Source organism: Salvelinus fontinalis, chromosome 3, assembly GCF_029448725.1.
Source record: "Salvelinus fontinalis isolate EN_2023a chromosome 3, ASM2944872v1, whole genome shotgun sequence".
Classification (NCBI taxonomy): domain Eukaryota; kingdom Metazoa; phylum Chordata; class Actinopteri; order Salmoniformes; family Salmonidae; genus Salvelinus; species Salvelinus fontinalis.
Window position 1 is genome coordinate 27,785,022 of NC_074667.1, and position 19,868 is coordinate 27,804,889.

Here is a 19,868-nt window from a genome sequence, read left to right on the forward strand (position 1 = left end):
AAGTTTCCAAAACCATTGAAATAGTGTCTGAGAGTATAACAACTGATTTGGCAGGCGAAAACCTGAGAAAAAAAACGACTTCCCGAATTGATTTGTTTTTGTTTTGTAGTTTTCTATCCAATGCCATTACAGTATCCATTGACTTAGGACTCAAATTGCAGTTCCTATGCCTTCCACTGGATGTCAACAGTCTTTAGAAATTGTTTACCTAGAGAGTGCCTTTGTTTACCTTTTATATTGACGACGTTATTGTCTGGTTGAAATATTATCGATTATTTAGGCTAAAAACAACCTGAGGATTGAATATAAACATCGTTTGACATGTTTCTATGAACTTTACAGATACAATTTGGATTTTTTGTCTGCCTGTTTTGACTGCGTTTGAGCCTGTGGATTACTGAAGAAAACGCGAACAAAACAGAGATTTTTTGGATATAAAGAGACTTTATCGAACAAAAGGAACATTTAATGAGTAAATTAATGTCTGCTGAGTGCAACCATGTGAAGATCAAAGGTAAGGGATTAATTGTATCTCTATTTCTGACTTGTGTAACTTCTTGGCTGGTTACTGTTTGTAATGATTTGTCTGCTGGGCTATGTTCTCAAATAATCGCAAGGTATGCTTTTGCCGTAAAGCATTTTTTAAATCTGACACCGTGGTTGGATTCACAAGAAGTTCATCTTTAAACCTATGTAAAATATTATTTGTTTTCTGAATTTTTATAATGAGTATTTCTGTATTTGAATTTGGCGCCCAGCAGTTTCACTGGCTGTTAAAGAGGTGGGACGCTAACGCTAACACACACACAATACCCCACAATGACAAAGCAAAAAAGTTTATTTTTATGTTTGCTAATGGGTTCAAAATTAAAAACCGAAATATCACATTTAAATAGGTATTCAGACCCTTTAAATCAGTACTTTGTTGAAGCACATCTGGCAGCGATTACAACTTTGAGTCTTCTTGGGTATGACGCTACAAGCTTGGCACACCTGTATTTGGGGAGTTTCTCCCATTCGTCTCTACAGATCCTCTCAAGCTCTGTCAGGTTGGACGGGGAGCGCCACTGCACAGCTATTTTCAGGTTTCTTCAGAAATGTTAGACTGGGTTCAAGTCCGGGCTCTGGCTGGGCCACTCAAGGACATTCAGTAACTTGTTCCGAAGTCATTCCTGCGTTGTCTTGGCTGTGTGCTTATGCGTTGTCTTGGCTGTGTGCTTAGAGTCATTGTCCTGTTGGAAGGTGAACCTTTGCCACAGTCAGAGCTCCTGAGCAGGTTCTCATCAAGGATCTCTCTGTACTTTAGTCATGATCAAGGGAAAGATGAACAGAGCAGTCTCCCAATTCCTGCCTCTGAAGAACATCCCCACAGCAGGATGCTGCAACCACCACACTTCACCGTAGAGATGGTGCCAGGTTTCCTCCAAATGTGATGCTTAGCATTCAGGCCAAAGAGTTCAATCTTGGTTTCATCAGACCAGAGAATCTTGTTTCTCATGGTCTGAGTCTGTGCCTTTTGGCAAACTCCAAGCAGGCTGTAATGTGCCTTTTACGGAAGAGTGGCTTCCATCATGCCACACTACCATAAAGGCGAGATGGTTGTGCTGCAGAGATGGGAGAACCCTCAGAAGAACAACCATCTCCACAGAGGAACTCAGGAGCTCTGTCAAAGTAACCATTGGGTCCTTGGTCACCTCCCTGACAAAGGACCTTCTCCCCCATTGCTCAGTATAACAGGGCGGCCAGCTCTAGGAAGAGTCTTTGTGGATCCAAACTTCTTCCATTTAAGAATGATGAACTGTGTTCTTATGTACCTTCAATGCTGCAGAAATGTTTTGGTACCCTTCCCCAGATCTGTGCCTCGACACAATCCTATCTCAGAGCTCTACGGACAATTCCTTCGACCTCATGGCTTGGTTTTTGGTCTGACATGCACTGTCAACTGTGGGACTTTATAGACAGGTGTGTGCCTTTCAAAATCATGTCCAATCAACTGAATTTACCACAGGTGGACTCCAAGCAAGTTGTAGAAACATCTTAAGGATGATCAATGGAAACCGGATGCACCTGAGCTCAATTTTCGAGTCTCATAGCAAAGGGTCTGAATACTTATGGAAATAAGGTATTTCTGTTATTTATTTTTTAATAAATGAGCATTTGTCATTATGGGGTATTGTGTGTAGATTGTAGAGGTCGATCCATTAATCGGAATGGCCGATTAATTAGGGCCGAATTCAAGTGTTTATTTTTGGACACCGATTTGGCAGTTTTTTTTTTTACACCTTTATTTAATCTTTATTTAACTAGGCAAGTCAGTTAAAGAACACATTCTTATTTTCAATGACGGCCCAGGAACGGTGGGTTAACTTCCTCGTTCAGGGGCAGAACGACAGATTTTTACCTTGTCAGCTCGGGGGATTCAATCTTGCAACCTTACAGTTAACTAGTCCAACGCTCTAACCACCTGATTACATTGCACTCCACGAGGAGCCTGCCTGTTACAGTAGAAGCCAAGGTAAGTTGCTAGCTAGCATTAAACTTGTCTTGTAAAAAACAATCAATCAATCATAAATCACTAGTTAACTACACATGGTTGATGATATTACTAGTTTATCTAGCGTGTCCTGCGTTGCATATAATCGATGCGGTGCGTACCGTTGCTCCAATGTGTACCTAACCATAAACATCAATGCCTTAATTAAAATCAATACACAGAAGTAAATATTGTTAAACCTGCATATTTAGCTAAAAGAAATCCAGGTTAGCAGGCAATATTAAGCAGTTGAAATTGTGTCACTTGCGTTCATTGCACGCAGAGTCAGTGTATATGCAACAGTTTGGGCCGCCTAATTTGCCAGAATTTTACATAATTATGACATAACATTGAAGGTTGTGCAATGCAACAGGAATATTTAGACTTATGGATGCCACCCGTTAGATAAAATACGCAACGGTTCCGTATTTCACTGAAAGAATAAACATCTTGTTTTCGAGATGATAGTTTCCGGATTCGACCATATTAATGACCTAAGGCTCATATTTCTGTGTGTTATTATGTTATAACTAAGTCTATGATTTGATAGAGCAGTCTGACTGAGTGGTGGTAGGCAGCAGCAGGCTCGTAAGCATTCATTCAAACAGCACTTTCCTGCGTTTTGCCAGAAGCTCTTCGCTGCTTCAAGCCTATCAACTCCCGAGATTAGGCTGGTGTAACCGATGTGAAATGGCTAGCTAGTTAGCGGGGGGCGCGCTAATAGCGTTTCAAACGTCACTCGCTCTGAGACTTGGAGTAGTTATTCCCCTTGCTCTGCATGGGTAACGCTGCTTCGAGGGTGGCTGTTGTCGTTGTGTTCCTGGTTCGAGCCCAGGTAGGAGCGAGGAGAGTGATGGAAGCTATACTGTTACACTGGCAATACTAAAGTGCCTATAAGAACATCCAATAGTCAAAGGTTAATGAAATACAAATGGTATAGAGAGAAATAGTCCTATAATTCCTATAATAACTACAACCTAAAACTTCTTACCTGGGAATATTGAAGACTCATGTTAAAAGGAACCACCAGCTTTCATATGTTCTCATGTTCTGAGCAAGGAACTTAAACATTAGCTTTCTTACATGGCACATATTGCACTTTTACTTTCTTCTCCAACACTTTGTTTTTGCATTATTTAAACCAAATTGAACATATTTCATTATTTATTTGAGGCTAAATTGATTTTATTGATGTATTAAGTTAAAATAAGTGTTCATTCAGTATTGTTGTAATTGTCATTATTACAAATAAATAACAAAATAAAAATTGGCCGATTAATCGGTATCGTTTTTTTTTGTGGTCCTCCAATAATCGGTATCGGCGTTGAAAAATCATAATCGGTCGACCTCTAGTAGATTGATGAGGATTTTTGTTTTTATTTAATACATTTTAGGATAATGCTGTAATGTAACAAAATGTGGAAAAAGGGAAGGTGTCTGAATACTTTCCGAATTCACTGTACATAAGAGGTTAGGGCAATATAGATTTAGGAATAATACCTTGAGCCGGTTGCTCCCCAAATACTCTCCATCCATCTTCTTTATAGCTTTGCAGACACTGACAATATCAGAATACTGCACAAAGGCGTATTGAGGAACACCATTAACCTTTTTAATGTCAATATCCTGTGGGAGGGATGAAAAAAGAGATTTTTAAAAATATATATTTTAGAGGTGACATTTCACTTGCATAACCTTTCAGTGGCCAGTAACACACATACCACAATCTCTCCAAAGCGCTGAAAGATATCAAGGAGTTGTTGGTAACTGGTGGTCTTCTCCAAGTTGCCGATAAACAGGGTCCTAGTCGCCTTGGGGTGGAATTCATCAATCCGTCCATCCAAAGGCCTGAATTCATTCTCGCTCTCTGTTTCTGAGGGAAAGACATCTATTACAATCACCAAACAAGACAAGTACACTCAACAGTATGTGAATGAGCCCTCATTACAATACACATCATTGGTATTGAAGGCCCAAGCTCAAATAATGATTGAATTACAGATGTGGTATTACATTTCAACAATCTAAAACGTTTCATACCAGGGCCGTTCCAGGCAGAAACCTCGATCATCATGCCGAAGAAAAGCTTTCCTTTGGAGACGTTGAGGGCTTTCTCTTGGTCTTCCTGCTGTCTGAAGAACACCAGACCATATCGGTCCTCCAAGGCCCCGTGGATCTGCACGGATGTCACTTTCCCATGTTTCTTGAACTCATGGAACAGTCCATCTTTTAAACTTGTGTCTGGAGAGGGAAAAGGACAGTTAATTGACGGGTCACGCAGCTGCATTGTTAAGGACAAAATGAAATGTTATGTAAAGGTTGAAAATCCGAGGGAGAATTGCTTTGATAAGCTAGCTCCACAGCTCACCATAGCAGAGGAGGTACGCTATTTATTAGTGACCCCCTTCATAATGTCATGGTGCACAGCAAAGTGCAGCCAGAATGCATGTTTGTGTGTATACCGCTAGGTAGTGGTACTCGCCTGTGGAGCGCACTGGTAGGTTCTGCACCCTGATGCCAAAGCTTCTGCGTGGTTCGTCACCTTCCATCACCATAGAGCACGGCTGAGAGGGGGGTGCATGTGTAGCAGAGGACTGAACAGAGCGTGCATGAGACCCATCACTTGAGCTGCTGTTTGAATCGCTGCTGCCAAACGGACAAATGTGAGATAAGAGGGAAATGTTCAGAGGGTCTTCAGCTAACATTATAAATAGAGGGTACGTCTGTATGCATCTCAGGTCAGTGAAATTCTCTACATAATCTTACAGTCAACAATGTATTTTAAACTCTTTTACAACTGGGTAAATTGAATGTTCCCATCTCTTGCACACATGTCTACAACACAGGCTAATTGACTGAATTGTGCTCCATCCATAATGAACAAACATCCACACTATCACAGAAGCACATCCTACCTGCCACTGCCAGTACTGCTGGTGCTGCTGACAGAATCAGAGCTAGAGGACCTACTGCGGGACCTAGAGCGTGGACCTCTACCTGGGGAGAGGGGGGCTCTTTTGGGAGAATGTGGGGCTTTGGGCGTTTGCCCCGTGGTCCTTTGCGGGGAGGGGTGTCGAGATTGTGAAGAATGAGATGACCGACTGCGGCGATGGTAAGTTCTGTCAACACGACGCCCTCTGTCATCTCGATAAGGGTCGCGCCGCGCAGCACTAGACAAGGTGAAGGGATCTCCTCGGATCCTGGACTCAAAATGAGGCTCCGGGGTTTCAAAGCTCCCACCCATAGCGCCAGCACTTCCAGGCCCAGGGCTAACTCCAGCTGCAAACATGGTGCGATCGCGGTAATAGTCTGCGTTGTAGTGACGCTGTCTATCAAAAGTGCCACCGCGCTCATGGTGTCCATAGGGGCTGTGATCATATGCACGCTCCCGGCTCTCTGAGCTGTTGGAAGACACATGCAAAGGATGGATAGAAAGGGAAGAGAGGAGAGAGAGAAAGAGGGGGAGAGAGTCTGTTATTGTGACTCCAAAAACACGTATAGAAAAACTTGCAGATAACTATTGGACAGTTCCAATACACAATGACGTTTCAAATAGGCAAGTGCACTGTAAAAACGTCAACTTAAATACACAAACAAAACCGGAATGCTGCGGAGCGCTGGTTCTATAGAGGACAGTGGTTGGTAAGTAGTACATTTTATTACGTCCTTCTCTAGTATTTATGCTGACAGACAGCAGCTTGTATACGTTAATAAAATGGGGGCAGATCTATTCTGATAGTGGCATAGAGCAAGGTCAGGTAACCCAAGGACATGAAACCAAATATAAGGGCCAAGCTGAGACTAAAGAATGCATCTACACACATTGTTGAGAATTTATTTTATTTTGGCTAAACGTAACACTACCACAACCGTAATGATGGGCTGGAAAGCTGTTGAACTCTACCATTGACTATAATCATCTGGAATCTGTGTCGCGTCACATTTGGCATTTTTCAACTCCTACTCCCTCAGATCAAAGACCACTTGTGAATCAAGTAAGAACAGGGGGGTCTCGTAGGTGAGGGAAATGCTGGCGGACCTGCTGGAGCTTAACTAGCCTATACTAGGCCACCTAGTAACTAGGAGGAGCAAAAGCATAGAAGGGAGAGAAAGACAGGAGAGAGGGAGGGACAAAAATAAGAGAGCGAGAGAGCAAGGAAGACAAGCCATTGGCACAGATGGTGTCTGCAGAAGCCCCCTGGCCCAAGCAGCTGTGTCTTTTTCACTAAAAGCTCTAACAATTAGTGCAGGAGACGAGGAAAGAGACAAGGGTGCAAATCTGGGTTAGGAAAAGAGATGCAGAGGGCAGGACAATACCAACCTTTTCCAAAAGCGGTAACCGAACCTATAATCCCAAATACAATCTAGGACAGAAATGGTGTGAGCAGGATTTATTAAAAAAAAAAAAGAAAAAAAAAGAAAAAAAATGAGCAAAAATGTTGTTTGTCACCATGCGTATAGTCTTCGACGTTCGAGAAGAACAGCAGGTTAGGTAGGTATCTGAGGTATAATCCGTAATTTCTTAATCTCTTTGTTTGATGGAAAAAGGAAGAAAACAAAATAACCAAAGCAATGGATTTCTTATGACAAATATTGATGCAGTAGTAAAGTTATGATTTGGGAAAAAAACGATGAGTCACACATAGCAGTGCATTCCAAAAGTAACACTAGAGATGGGCCAGACTGAAAATATGTCCAATTTGCTTATGGCAACCTAGTATAAAGAAGCAAAAAAGCATGAGTTGTCTGCATACTACTGTCCAAAATAGACGGGTATTATTCCTCTTCAAAATTAGGAAGCCAGTTTGCATACACTCCTGTAAAAAAAACAGTATCTTCTCTCACCAAAATGCATGGAATAATCCTAGTCCACAGCAACGTAATTAATTCCTTAAAATAGGCCTATTCCATATCCCAAGGGCAAAATAGACCGTCTACTCCCATCACTTTGTGTAGATGACGTCCTCTTCAGTCTTCATTCGATTTTCGCTGAAAATGCTGATGTTCCTATTCTTTGTTCGTAACCCAAACTAAATACTGATGCTGAGAGGATATACAGCTAAATCCACACTGGAGCGGAATAATCCAGCAATGGAAATGCGGTTACACATGTGTACATCCTATACCCAACATCCTTACATCCAATACGGGGGTTACATCCATTCTTCCACGAGGCAGGTACATCCAAAATGCATGTCTTCAGTTGTCTTCATGGCCATCGCTCTCTCCCCAAAAATATTTCCATGGAATTTCTTGATGCGTGTTATGTTACTCCCCAGTTTCTCTTTAGTTCCTTTTGATATAAGCACCTTACTAAATTACAATTATACCCTGTAAAATATTGTTTCCTTGTCTGAAAATGATCAATTAGCGGTGAATGATGTACTGATGGGGCACTGTGATGACTGATGCCTAGCCAATTTACGTCCTTACAATGGCAATTTACATCCTTTGGTCCATGATGTTATTTAAATCCAGACGAGTAGCAGACATCCTTGGTTTGGAGACATCCAGAAAAATAGTTTATGTCCAGCAGTGGAAAAAGGTGGTGAACGGAAAAAATACTCCCTGTCTTTTCTGATGTATAGTCCATACGTAAATTAACCTGTCCGAAAATATAGGGGTATTAAATCCATCACAGGCAACGATTTACTTCCAAGCAACGACGATCCCAGGTAAATCGTGGTTAGAATCCATGGTTCGGAAAATCTAATTACCCCCAAAAATTCACCAGGATAAATTCCAACAAATGTGATATATCCAAACTCACCAGGATATTCCCCACAGGTGTAATATCCAACTTGAAAGCAGGATACGTCTCACACAATAAATCCGAAATTTTGAATGATAATACCTCATATCCATACCTTTAAATGACCAATAGATTTGCATAAATATTTCACTTAGATCCCGCGAGAAAGGACAGGTCTGTGCAGACGGAGAAGGGATCGTTTCCTAGGTTACCTTTATATGAAACTGTAAGGAATATATTCTCCTTGTTCTATTAATAACCCAACAAGGAAATCATGTGATTGCGGGAGAATTTTTTTTTTTACTGACACCCTGATCCCTCAGAGGTGACCATGTCCACTTACCCATCTCTTATCCGTTCATAACGCCCCTCTCTGGTGTGAATGGACACTGGGGGGCCAAACACTGGACCCACTGCCCCCCTAGAGAATCCTGAAACATCCCGCCCGTGACTGCTCGAGGGGGGGTTGTCATCAAGGCCCCGAACAGCACTAGGGACAGACCCAGGTTCATTGTAGTCAGTGCGCAGGTCCCTGTCCCCCATCTTGTTGACAGCATTGTGAGCCTTCTGTGCACTTTTGATATCCACAAAATCCACAAAGGCTGCCACGCCGCCCTCCGACCCACGCTTCCGCAGGACCTTGACGCTTTCGACGCGTCCATAGCTGAGGAGCAAGAACAAAAAGGGAAGAGACGTCACACTTTATTGAGAGGACTATGTATGTGTCCCTTCACTCATGAGCATAATAATCAGTTGGAAATACATAATTAACTTGTTATGGATAGGGGGCAGCATTTTCACATTTGGATGAAAAGCATGCCCAGAGTAAACTGCCTGCTACTTAGTCCCAGTTGCGAATATATGCATATTATAGTAGATTTGGATAGAAAACACTCTGAAGTTTCTAAAACTGTTTGAATGATGTCTGTGAGTATAACAGAACTCATATGGCAGGCGAAAACCTAAGAAAAATCCAACCAGGAAGTGGGAAATCTGAGGTTTGTAGGTTTTCATCTCTTGGCCTATTGAATAAACAGTGTCTATTGGGTCATTTTGCACTTCCTAAGGCTTCCACTAGATGTCAACAGTCTTTAGAACCTTGTTTGATGCTTCTACTGTGAAGTGGGGCCGAAAGAGAGGGGAAAGAGTCAGGGCTCTGGCAGAATGCCAGGAGCTCGTGACACTCGTTCACGTGAGAGCGAGCTCTGTTCCATTGCTTTTCTGAAGACAAAGGAATTCTCCGGTTGGAACATTATTGAAGATTTATGTTAAAAACATCCTAAAGATTGATTCTATACTTCGTTTGACATGTTTCTACGGACTGTAATATGACTTTTCGTCTGAACTTTTGCCTGGACCTGCCCGCAAAAGGAGTAATTTGGACATAAATGGACTTTATGGAACAAATCAAACATTTATTGTGGAACTGGGATTCCTGGGAGTGCATTCTGATGAAGATCAAAGGTAAGTGAAAATGTATAATGCTATTTCTGACTTATGTTGACTCCAACATGGCGGATATCTCTTTGGGTTGATTTGTCTTCTGAGCGCTGTACTCAGAATATTGCATGGTTTGCTTATTCCCGTGATTTAAAAAAAAATCTGACACAGCATTTGCATTAAGGAGAAGTATATCTTTAAATCTGTGAATAACACGTATCTTTTACCAATGTTTATGAGTATTTCTGTGATTTGATGTGGCTCTGTGCAAATTAGCGGGATGTTTTGGAGGCTAAGCCAAATGTAAACTGAGGTTTTTGGATATAAATAGGAACTTGATTGAACAAAACATACATGTATTGTATAACATGTTGTCCTGGGAGTGTCATCTGATGAAAAATATCAAAAATTTGTGATTCATTTTATCAATATTTCTGCTTTTTGTGACTCCTCTCTTTAGTTGAAAAATTGCTGTATGCTTTCTGTGACTAGTTGCTGACCTAACATAACGATATGTTCTAGCGGAACCCCAGTCCTAGACAGGTTAAGAGCCCTGACGCTTGCTCTAAAAATTAACATGCATCGTTCATATCAGTGAGAAACAAATTTCAAAAACAAAACAGATTCATCCTTAATTAAGAGTCTAAGTAACATAATACAAAGATCCCCATAAAAATCTGTCTGTTTAAGCTAGAGATAGTTGTTATGCATGGGCTGCGTGTCAATCCACCTGATCCGCCTATAAAGTCGCCCTTCTGCATCTGAGGTGGAAGGTGGCCGAGCAACAGACGTGTTTGTCAGACCATAAGACATGCCGAAAATTTGTCTTCTCACTAAAACGGCTAGCATTCCAACGGTTTGACCGACAAACACGATGGTGTTCTCCGTTTTGCGCTACGACCCCCTCAAGCACCAAGGGACTTGTCTGAAGTCGGTAACGCTGATGTGCCAACTAAAGTCTGTTGCGCCCAAACCATTTGGGCTACAAACTAATATTATACGACTGTGGAAAGGGAAGACTCACAATGGAGTTCTCAGTTTTACTCTACGGCCACCACGTGTCACTGGACTCGACTGAAGGTAACCCACACAAATGAATGGAAGTATGGAGGTAGTCTTAGGCCAACAAAAAGGGGTCGAAAAATATATACACTGCTCAAAAAAATAAAGGGAACACTAAAATAACACATCCTAGATCTGAATGAATGAAATATTCTTATGAAATACTTTTTTCTTTACATAGTTGAATGTGCTGACAACAAAATCACAAAAATGATCAATGGAAATCAAATTTATCGACCCATGGAGGTCTGGATTTGGAGTCACACTCAAATTAAAGTGGAAAAACCCCACTACAGGCTGATCCAACTTTGACGTAATGCGCTTAAAACAAGTCAAAATGAGGCTCCGTAGTGTGTGTGGCCTCCACGTGCCTGTATGACCTCCCTACAACGCCTGGGCATGCTCCTGAGAGGTGGCGGATGATCTCCCGAGGGATCTCCTCCCAGACCTGGACTAAAGCATCCCCCAACTCCTGGACAGTCTGTGGTGCAACGTGGCGTTGGTGGATGGAGCGAGACATGATGTCCCAGATGTGCTCAATTGGATTCAGGTCTGGGGAACGGGCGGGCCAGTCCATAGCATCAATGCCTTCCTCTTGCAGGAACTGCTGACACACTCCAGCCACATGAGGTCTAGCATTGTCTTGCATTAGGAGGAACCCAGGGCCAACCGCACCAGCATATGGTCTCACAAGGGGTCTGAGGATCTCATCTTGGTACCTAATGGCAGTCAGGCTACCTCTGGCGAGCACATGGAGGGCTGTGCAGCCCCCAAAAGAAATGCCACCCCACACCATGACCGGTTTGGCGGTGGGTCAGTCATGGTGTGGGGCGGCATTTCTTTTGGGGGCTGCACAGCCCTCCATGTGCTCGCCAGAGGTAGGATGTTGCAGGCAGCAGAACGTTCTCCACGGCGTCTCCAGACTCTGTCACGTCTGTCACATGTGCTCAGTGTGAACCTGCTTTCATCTGTGAAGAGCACAGGGCGCCAGTGGCGAATTTGCCAATTTTTGTGTTCTCTGGCAAATGCCAAACGTCCTGCACGGTGTTGGGCTGTAAGCACATCCCCCACCTGTGGACGTCGGGCCCTCATACCACCCTCATGGACTCTGTTTCTGACCATTTGAGCAGACACATGCACATTTGTGGCCTGCTGGAGGTCATTTTGCAGGGCTCTGGCAGTGCTCCTCCTGCTCCTCCTTGCACAAAGGCGGAGGTAGCGGTCCTGCTGCTGGGTTGTTGCCCCCCTACGGCCTCCTCCATGTCTCCTGATGTACTGGCCTGTCTCCTGGTAGCGCCTCCATGCTCTGGACACTACGCTGACAGACACAGCAAACCTTCTTGCCACAGCTCGCATTGATGTGCCATCCTGGATGAGCTGCACTACCTGAGCCACTTGTGTGGGTTGTAGACTCCGTCTCATGCTACCACTAGAGTGAAAGCACCGCCAGCATTCAAAAGTGACCAAAACATCAGCCAGGAAGCATAGGAACTGAGAAGTGGTCTGTGGTCACCACCTGCAGAACCACTCCTTTATTGGGGGTGTCTATTCCATTTGCACAACAGCATGTGAAATTTATTGTCAATCAGTGTTGCTTCCTAAGTGGACAGTTTGATTTCACAGAAGTGTGATTGACTTGGAGTTACATTGCGTTGTTTAAGTGCTCCCTTTATTTTTTGAGCAGTGTATAAAGCAATCCTGAGCGTTCTAATATTCCCTAGATATAGGGAATATTCCGTCTGATTTTTTTTTACTGTCTTCCATTTACGAATGTGTTATTCAATGTGTTTCTATGGGTTATAAACTCAGCAAAAAAAGAAACGTCCCTTTTTCAGGACGCGGTCTTTCAAAGAGAATTTGTAAAAATCCAAATAACTTGCAGATCTTCATTGTAAAGGGTTTAAACACTGTTTCCAATGCTTGTTCAATGAACCACAAACAATTAATGAACATGCACCTGTGGAACAGTCGTTAAAACACTAACAGCAATTAAGGTCACAGTTATGAAAACTTAGGACACTAAAGAGGCCCTTCTACTGACTCTGAAAAACACTAAAAGAAACATGCCCAGGGTCCCTGTTCATCTGCGTGAGCGTGCCTTAGGCATGCTGCAAGGAGGAATTAGGACCGCAGATGTGGCCAGGGCAATAAATTGCAATGTCCGTACTGTGAGATGCCTAAGACAGCGCTACAGGGAGACAAGACAGACAGCTGATCGTCCTCGCAGTGTCAGACCACATGTAACAACATCTGCACAGGATCGGTACATCCGAACATCACACCTGCGGGACAGGTACAGGATGGCAACAACAACTGCCCAAGTTACACCAGGAACGCACAATCCCTCTATCAGTGCTCAGACTGTCCACAATAGGCTGAGAGAGGCTGGACTGGGCTTGTAACAACATCTGCACAGGATCGGTACATCCGAACATCACACCTGCGGGACAGGTACAGGATGGCAACAACAACTGCCCAAGTTACACCAGGAACGCACAATCCCTCTATCAGTGCTCAGACTGTCCACAATAGGCTGAGAGAGGCTGGACTGGGCTTGTAACAACATCTGCACAGGATCGGTACATCCGAACATCACACCTGCGGGACAGGTACAGGATGGCAACAACAACTGCCCAAGTTACACCAGGAACGCACAATCCCTCTATCAGTGCTCAGACTGTCCACAATAGGCTGAGAGAGGCTGGACTGGGCTTGTAGGCCTGTTGTAAGGCAGGTCCTCACCAGACATCACCGGCAACAACGTCACCCATGGGCACAAACCCACCATCGCTGGACCAGACAGGACTGGCAAAAAGTGCTCTTCACTGATGAGTCGCGGTTTTGTCTCACCAGGGGTGATGGTCAGATTTGCGTTTATCGTCGAAGGAATGAGCGTTACACCGAGGCCTGTACTGTGGAGCGGGATTGATTTGGAGGTGGAGGGTCCGTCATGGTCTGGGGCGGTGTGTCACAGCATCATCGGACTGAGCTTGTTGTCATTGCAGGCAATCTCAACGCTGTACATAACAAGGAAGACATCCTCCTCCCTCATGTGGTACCCTTCCTGCAGGCTCATCCTGACATGACCCTCCAGCATGACAATGCCACCAGCAATACTGCTCGTTCTGTGCGTGATTTCCTGCAAGACAGGAATGTCAGTGTTCTGCCATGGCCAGCGAAGAGCCCGGATCTCAATCCCATTGAGCATGCCTGGGACCTGTTGGAGCAGAGGGTGAGGACTAGGGCCATTCCCTCCAGAAATGTCAGGGAACTTGCAGGTGCCTTGGTGGAAGAGTGGGGTAACATCTCACAGCAAGAACTGGCAAATCTGGTGCAGTCCATGAGGAGATGCACTGCGGTACTTAATGCAGCTGGTGGCCACACCAGATACTGACTGTTACTTTTGACCCCCCCTTTTAATTATTCCATTTCTGTTAGTCAAGTCTGTGGAACTTGTTCAGTTTATGTCTCAGTTGTTGAATATTGTTATGTTCATTCAAATATTTACACGTTAAGTTTGCTGAAAATAAACAGTTGACAGTGAGAGGACGTTTCTTTTTTTGCTGAGTTTAGTAGTAAAGTCCAAATTCAATATTTTATTTAATACTTTCTCTCATATATATATACAAATATAAAGGGGTCCTAAAATTCCAAATCAAATAGCTAAAGGACAAATGGCATGACCATATTAAAACAATTCCATATGTTAACTTGGTAAAAGCCACCTCCCTCCTCACGGCTTAGACTTTTATAGTTTGTTTTACTTTATAGGGTTAAGGTTTCCCACACAGTCATATCTTAAGTTACACTGCTTGTTTACGAAAGACAGACTGAAGACATAGGCAGGTACCTGTGCTAATTATCTATCTAGCCTGCTCCGAATACCATTGCTGGGTAGGAAGTGTAGTCCGTCAACTGAGACACACAGCTTTGTGGATCTTTGCAAAGCTGCTACAGTAGGTGTATCTTTCTTATTTTAAAGATTCTTTCTTGCTGATGTGAAAGGGGCATGTCAGCATATGTTTCGAAAACGATGAATAACATTTCTAAACTCTAAAACAGAGTCAGAATTGTAGTTTACATGGAGCCAGTCGTGAAAACCCTAGGTACAGAGAAGGGTTTGAGAGCTACTCTACAGGCTTGCTTTAATATGAGTACATTAGTGAGCATGTCTAAAAGAGGGTGCTCTTCAGTAGTTGTACACTGAAACACTAGATCCTTGTGCAGGTACACACGGTGCTCATGTTCACTGAATCTGGCGCTTAGCTGAAAGCAGTGCTCGACTTGGGCCAGAGCAACATAACGGCACTTCAAATTTCTGGGGAATTGCGTACTGGCTCTTCTATAAAAGTAGCTTATCGCCGGCCCAGATTAACAGAGACAAAAATGATTGATCAAAGCAGAATCTGCACTGAATAGCAATGGAGTGGGCATTCATTTCCTGATTCCGCTTTGTTCAAGTTTATTTGCCGCTAGTCTGAATCTGTGTGTGACAGTAGGCTGCTTGAGATTGCGCAGACTGAAAATACACCAGCCTGAAAGCGCTGTTCCAAGTTCAAAAATTAGGGTTTGAAAGGTCGAAATTTGTTTAATAACTTTTTTTAATGTAATTAATTAAAGCATACTTAAATATTATCAATAATAATACAAAATAATCTACATGTCAGCCATTATCTTAATGACCCTTCAGTGCGTGTCTGTGTGTACCAGTGCGAGGGAACTGTTGCCCGAGAGAGCGATCGCGACATTTCAGCAGCAGGTATAAAATAAACAGACTAACTGGGTAGTCAACTGTTACAAATTATGTTTTAAATTATCTGGCTAGTTAACTATAGCTAACTAAGCATTACTGTCCTAGTGGCCTTTCCACCTGCACTGTAGATAACCTAAATAAATCTGCATCTACACTCTTTTAAACAGTACCCATGTAATTGGTCAAAGGAAAAAAATATTAAAAAGGAAAAAAAAGCTAGACAATTTGCTGTGCATAGATCTCCCCTGAAACAGGAATATTTGAGTCTTATATATAGACATGCACAGTTAGATACCTTGCTTTGAAGTAGCCATTTGAGGCGGCAAGTAGCCTAGTGGTCAGAGAATTGGACTAGTAACCGAAAGGTGGTGGTGGGGGGTGGGGGGGGCTAAGTGCCTTGATCAAGGGCACAGCGGCAGGAGATAGTTGGCCTACATGGGTTCAGACATAGCAGCATTCCTGTGTCAATAACGCATACTTTTTATGTAGGCTACAATAACAGTCATGAACATGTTAAATGTCTTGGGAAATGTGTATAAACCCTTAAGTGAATAATCAGAGGACTCTATAGCATATTGTAATTTGTGAATATCGTTGAAAAGTCGAATGGACCAACTTGGAAAAAGACAGCCCCCACACTTATTTCATCCCAAGTCAAACACTGACTGAAAGCTAGTTCGAAGAACCTAGGCGTAAAGTCGCGGATCACGATGTATAATGTTCAAATTACCTTTATTATAATCGCAATAACGTATCTCCCTGCAACTTTTAGTTTTCAGACGTTGGGGGATCCAGTGTGATTGATGGTTGACAATTTTCGGACGATATGAACAGCTTGTAGGGAAGACGTGTTGAATTATGCATTAACGAGCAACGAGTATTAACGAGCAATAGAAACACGAAGCCCATATGTTAAGCGAGGGCTTTCATATTTCACCTTACTGGCAAGTTGATCAACTCGCCGCCAGGCAATCAAACACCACATATTTCGATAGCGAATTATGCTAGCTATCTAAAACGAAGCTAGCTTCAGAAGAACGTGGATAAACGATGCATTTAACGCAACAGTTTGATAACATATTCATTATTAAGTAATCCAACTAACGATGTATATGCATAACTAGTTAGACGAAGTGTCTTAACACATTTTAATAACAACATTAGTTAGCTAAATACCTAGCTAGCATGTTAGCTTTCTTTCATGCTTAACTAGTCAGGCATGATTGTAGACTGTAGTTACCCATCAAGTGAGCGACGACAAAATGGTAGCTAACTAGTGTTCAGTGGCATTTCAGCTTGCTAGAATACATCAAATTGTGACTTTTTTTATGCAAGCGCCACGCTGTTGTGTGTTGATATTTTTAACCAAGGGCAAAGCAAAATCTTCCAAACAACAGAGGCCGTTTGGTGTTGAATGTAGATGATGGCTAACGTTAGCTAACTCAGCTGGCTAGCTATTGGACATAACGCGCGCTACCTCTCCATAACCCTCTTGCGTAACATTAACTTACCGTTTAAAATGTTCGACAATTTTCTCCTCTCGAACATGTTCGGGTAAATTTCCCACCCAAAGGTGTCTGGTTTCCCGAACCATACTGTACGTTACTTTCCCCCTTCATACATATGCTCTAGCACGTTTTAATCCCCGCTGGTCGGGAAATCCGCCTTACAAAATGAACGACGAGTGATTCCGTGTAAAAATGATCTTGGCCTAGCTCCGTCCCAATCCATCCGAATGTGTGTGTATTCTCCAGAGATAGGGTGCGAGCTGCGCGCTTCCCTGTGACGACGGCTTCGTTTCTCATGACTTGCGCGCTCCCGAGATCATGCGACAGCTACTCAAGGCTAGAGGGTATACGGTTTATGTCATCTTGATTTCTTAAATATTTTTTTTTGTTGCATTTAAGATAACCCTAACTCGTTTCCTAACCTTAACCTAATTATCATAACCTGGTACTTTTATTATCCTAATCTGCTGCGTAAATTATCCTAACCTCCCATGAAAAGTAAATTCTGGTCAATTTTGACATAAACTGTATACTGTCTAGTCAAAAGTCGTAGCAGTCCTATGGCTTTGTATTTTGTATTTTTTAGGGGTCCTTAAAAGGCAGCAGCAACTCTTCCTGTGGTCCAAACACATTAAGGAACTTACATCACACATAAAACAAACTATAAAACAGTACTTCATATAACATTATTACACCACTACATATCTACAATACAAAATGTATAAAACCACCATACAACAATTTTACAATGTAGGGTGTGTGTCTGTTCTATGTAGTACTGTGCACCGCCCAGATTCTGTTCTTGATTTGGGGATTGTGAAGAAACCTCTGGTGGCATGTTTTGTGGGGTATGCATGGGTGTCCGAGCTGTGTGCTAGTAGTTTAGACAGACACCTCTGTGCATTCAGCATGTCAACACTTCTTACAAAAACAAGTAGTGATGAAGTCAATCTCTCCTCCACTTTGAGCCATGAGAGATTTACATGCATATTATTAATGTTAGCTCTCCTTGTACATTTAAGGGCCAGCCATGCTGCCCTGTTCTGAGCCAATTGTAATTTTCTGAGGTCCCTCAAATCAAATCAAATTTTATTAGCCACATACACATGGTTAGCAAATGTTAATGCGAGTGTAGCGAAATGCTTGTGCTTCTAGTTTCCGACAGTGCAGTAATATCTAACAAGTAATCTAACAATTCCCCAACAACTACCTAATACACACAAATCTAAAGGGATGGAAAATAATATGTACATATAAATATATGGATGAGCAATGGCCCGAGCGGCATAGGAAAGATGCAATAGATGGTAATGAGATGAGCAATGTAAGATATGCTAACATTATTAAAGTGGCATTGTTTAAAGTGACTAGTGATCCATTTATTACAGTGGTCATTGATATGAGTCTCTATGTAGGCAGCAGCCTCTCTGAGTTAGTGATTGCTGTTTAGCAGTGTGATGGCCTTGAGATAGAAGCTGTTTTTCAGTCTCTCGGTCCCAGCTTTGATGCACCTGTACTGACCTCGCCTTCTGGATGGTAGCGGGGGTGAACAGGCAGTGGCTCGGGTGGTTGATGTCCTTGATGATCTTTCTGGCCTTCCTGTGACATCAGTGCTGTAGGTGTCTTGGAGGGCAGGTAGTTTGCCCCCGGTGATGTGTTGTGCAGACCGCACCACCCTCTGGAGAGCCTTGCAGTTGAAAGCTGTGCAGTTGCCGTACCAGGCGGTGATACAGTCCGACAGGATGCTCTCGATTTTGCATCTGTAAAAGTTTGTCCGAGTTTTAGGTGACACGCCAAATTTCTTCAGCCTCCTGAGGTTGAAGAGGCGCTGTTGCGCCTTCTTCACCACACTGTCTGTGCGGGTGGACCATTTCAGTTTGTCTGTGATGTGTATGCCGAGGAACTTAAAACTTTCCACCTTCTCCACTACTGTCCCTTCGATGTGAATAGGGGGGTGCTCCCTCTTCTGTTTCTTGAAGTCCATGATCATCTCCATGGTTTTGTTGACGTTGAGTGAGATGTTTTCCTGACACCACACTCCGAGTGTCCTCACCTCCTCCCTGTAGGCTGTCTCGTCTTATTTGGTAATCAAGCACACTACTATTGTGTCGTTTGCAAACTTGATGATTGAGTTGGAGGCGTGCATGGCCACGCAATCATGGGTGAACAGGGAGTACAGGAGGGGGCTGAGCATGCACTCTTGTGGGGCCCCAGTGTTGAGGGTCAGTGAAGTGGAAATGTTGTTTCCTACCTGCACCACCAGGGGTGGCCCGTCAGAAAGTACAGGACCCAATTGCACAGCCCTTGTTAGTGGGCTGCGACAGTGGCACTCTATTTTCCTCAAAGCGGGCAAAGAAGGTGTTTAGTTTGTCTGGAAGCACCTGACCACACGACTGAACAGTAGTCCAGGTACGACAAAACTAGGGCCTGCCTTGTTGATAGTGTTGTTAAGAAGGCAGAGCAGCGCTTTATTATGGACAGACTTAGCTACTGTTGTATCAATATGTTTTGACCATGATGGTTTTACAACCCAGGGTTACTCCGAGCAGTTGCATCATCTTGCTCAATTTCCACATTATTAATTACAAGGTTTAGTTGAGGTTTAGGGTTTAGTGAATGATTTGTCCCAAATACAATGCTTTTAGTTTCTGAAATATTTAGGACTAACTTATTCCTTGCCACCCTTTCTGAAACTAACTGCAGCTCTTTGTTAAGTGTTTCGGTGATTTCACTCGCTGTGGTAGCTGATGTGTATTGTTGAGTCATCCGCATTCATAGACACACTGGCTTTAGCCAGTGGAACACACGTTTTTCCAGCAG

The 19,868-nt window shown here is 43.1% G+C and overlaps 1 protein-coding gene across 6 annotated transcripts in view; it reads right to left on the reverse strand.

The window, feature by feature from the left end:
• LOC129842450 (msx2-interacting protein-like) overlaps positions 1-17,326 on the reverse strand; it is a 35,664-nt gene extending 18,338 nt beyond the window's left edge. For 3 of the 6 annotated variants that reach the window (XM_055911039.1, XM_055911024.1, XM_055911021.1), the window contains exons 1-7: positions 17,052-17,326; positions 8,629-8,949; positions 5,449-5,934; positions 5,016-5,179; positions 4,574-4,774; positions 4,255-4,406; positions 4,034-4,159 (exon numbers count right to left, since the gene is read on the reverse strand). In XM_055911039.1, coding sequence (XP_055767014.1) covers positions 4,034-4,159; positions 4,255-4,406; positions 4,574-4,774; positions 5,016-5,179; positions 5,449-5,934; positions 8,629-8,949; positions 17,052-17,134 — 1,533 coding nt within the window. In that variant the 5' untranslated portion in view covers positions 17,135-17,326. The remainder of the gene's footprint in view (positions 1-4,033; positions 4,160-4,254; positions 4,407-4,573; positions 4,775-5,015; positions 5,180-5,448; positions 5,935-8,628; positions 8,950-17,051) is intronic. The other 3 variants (XM_055911046.1, XM_055911033.1, XM_055911038.1) reach the window with 2 other exon arrangements.
• Positions 17,327-19,868: the final 2,542 nt, after the last annotated feature.